Source organism: Artemia sp. Qi Xiang Cuo, chromosome 13, assembly GCF_049724085.1.
Source record: "Artemia sp. Qi Xiang Cuo chromosome 13, ASM4972408v1, whole genome shotgun sequence".
Classification (NCBI taxonomy): Eukaryota; Metazoa; Arthropoda; class Branchiopoda; order Anostraca; family Artemiidae; genus Artemia; species Artemia sp. Qi Xiang Cuo.
In genome coordinates this window covers 43,204,073-43,205,396 of record NC_142806.1, presented here as the reverse complement: position 1 = coordinate 43,205,396, position 1,324 = coordinate 43,204,073, and the positions used below count along the sequence as shown (strand labels likewise).

The following is a 1,324-nucleotide window of genomic DNA, read 5'->3' as shown; positions in this document are numbered from 1 at the left end:
AAATTGAATGAGAGAGCAGGAGTGGATTGGCTAAGAGGTTTCATCAAGCGGAACGCCAGTTTGTCCATCAGAAAACCCAAAAATACAAGCCAGGCTTGTGCTGCCGGCTTTAATGCCGTTGTAATTGTTGTCTTCTTTAGAAATCTTCAGGAGTTATATTGCAAGTATCATTTTCCTCCTGGTCGAATTTGGAACTGTGATGAAACAGAAGTACCCACAGTTGTTCAGGCCCCAAAGGTGATTGCTAAAAGGTGAGCAAAACAGGTGGCACAGACTGTGTCAGCAGAAAGAGGGGAAAATACCACAATGCTATGCTTTGTATCTGCAATTGGTCAGACAATTCCACCAGTGTTTGTTTTTCCAAGAGTCAAAGCTCCAGAAAGGATGTATCAAGATGGACCACCAGGATGCATTGGCTTAGCCCATCGCAGTGGATGGATGACTTTGGACAATTCCCTTTGTTCCATGGAACACTTTCTAAAAGAGGTCAAACCCAGCAAAAATAACCCTGTTTTATTCTTGTTTGACAATCATGAAAGCCATATTTCAGTAGAATTAGTTTCCTTCTGTAAAGATAACGGCATCCACCTCCTAACCTTTCCTCCCCATTGCTCCCATCGTCTCCAACCCCTTGATGTTTCAGTGTATGCACCATTGAAGCATGCAATCAGGGATTCATTTGACAATTGGATGCAATTAAACCCTGGTCAGAGAATTTCAATAAATGAAATAGCAAAATTGTGCAAGTATCCCTTTCTGGAAAAGCTGAATCCTCAAAAAATCACAGCTGGTTTTGAGAAGGCAGGAATTTGACCTGTAAATCCAAATGTGTTCACAGAAGTCAATTTTCTGCCAGCTGAGGTGACAAACCGCCCAGATCCAGCTGAACAGAATGCCCCAGAAACTTCCAATATGGATGATCCTCACCCTGGTTTATTTTGTGATTCATCTCCTGTCATGATGGGTCAACAGCAGTCAAACTTGCCTACAGCAGTAACTCCTGAAAACATCAGACCATATCCACAGGCAAAAATGCAAGTGTGGCCGCGCAAAAAACGTAAAAAAGGCAAAAGTAGAATTCTGACAGAAACGCCAGAAAAAAGAGCACTAGAAGCAGAGACGGAGCTAAGTCTTGCTAAGAAAAAGAAAAAGTTATTGAAAATGTCAAAGGTTTCACTCATTGCTGACAAAACTAGAGACAGCATGTCAAACATATATATACAGCTCAATGACGAGTCTTTACATTGTGGAATTATTAGTGAGTTTGAGACAGATGGAGAATTATCTTGTGGAAATTTTGTGCTTGTGAGGTTTATGGTTGGAA

The 1,324-nt window shown here is 41.2% G+C and overlaps 1 protein-coding gene across 1 annotated transcript; it reads left to right on the top strand.

Annotated features, from left to right (window-relative positions):
- The first annotated feature begins 306 nt into the window (after nucleotides 1–306).
- Nucleotides 307–813, top strand: LOC148945315 (uncharacterized). Its single transcript, XM_089099001.1, has one exon. The coding sequence runs from the start codon at nucleotides 307–309 to the stop codon at nucleotides 811–813; it is 507 nt and encodes a 168-aa protein (XP_088955127.1).
- Nucleotides 814–1,324: the final 511 nt, after the last annotated feature.

Excerpts from the sequence above, each read along its gene's own strand:
- LOC148945315 (XM_089099001.1), top strand. The coding sequence starts at position 307 with ATGCTATGCTTTGTATCTGCAATTGGTCAGACAATTCCACCAGTGTTT.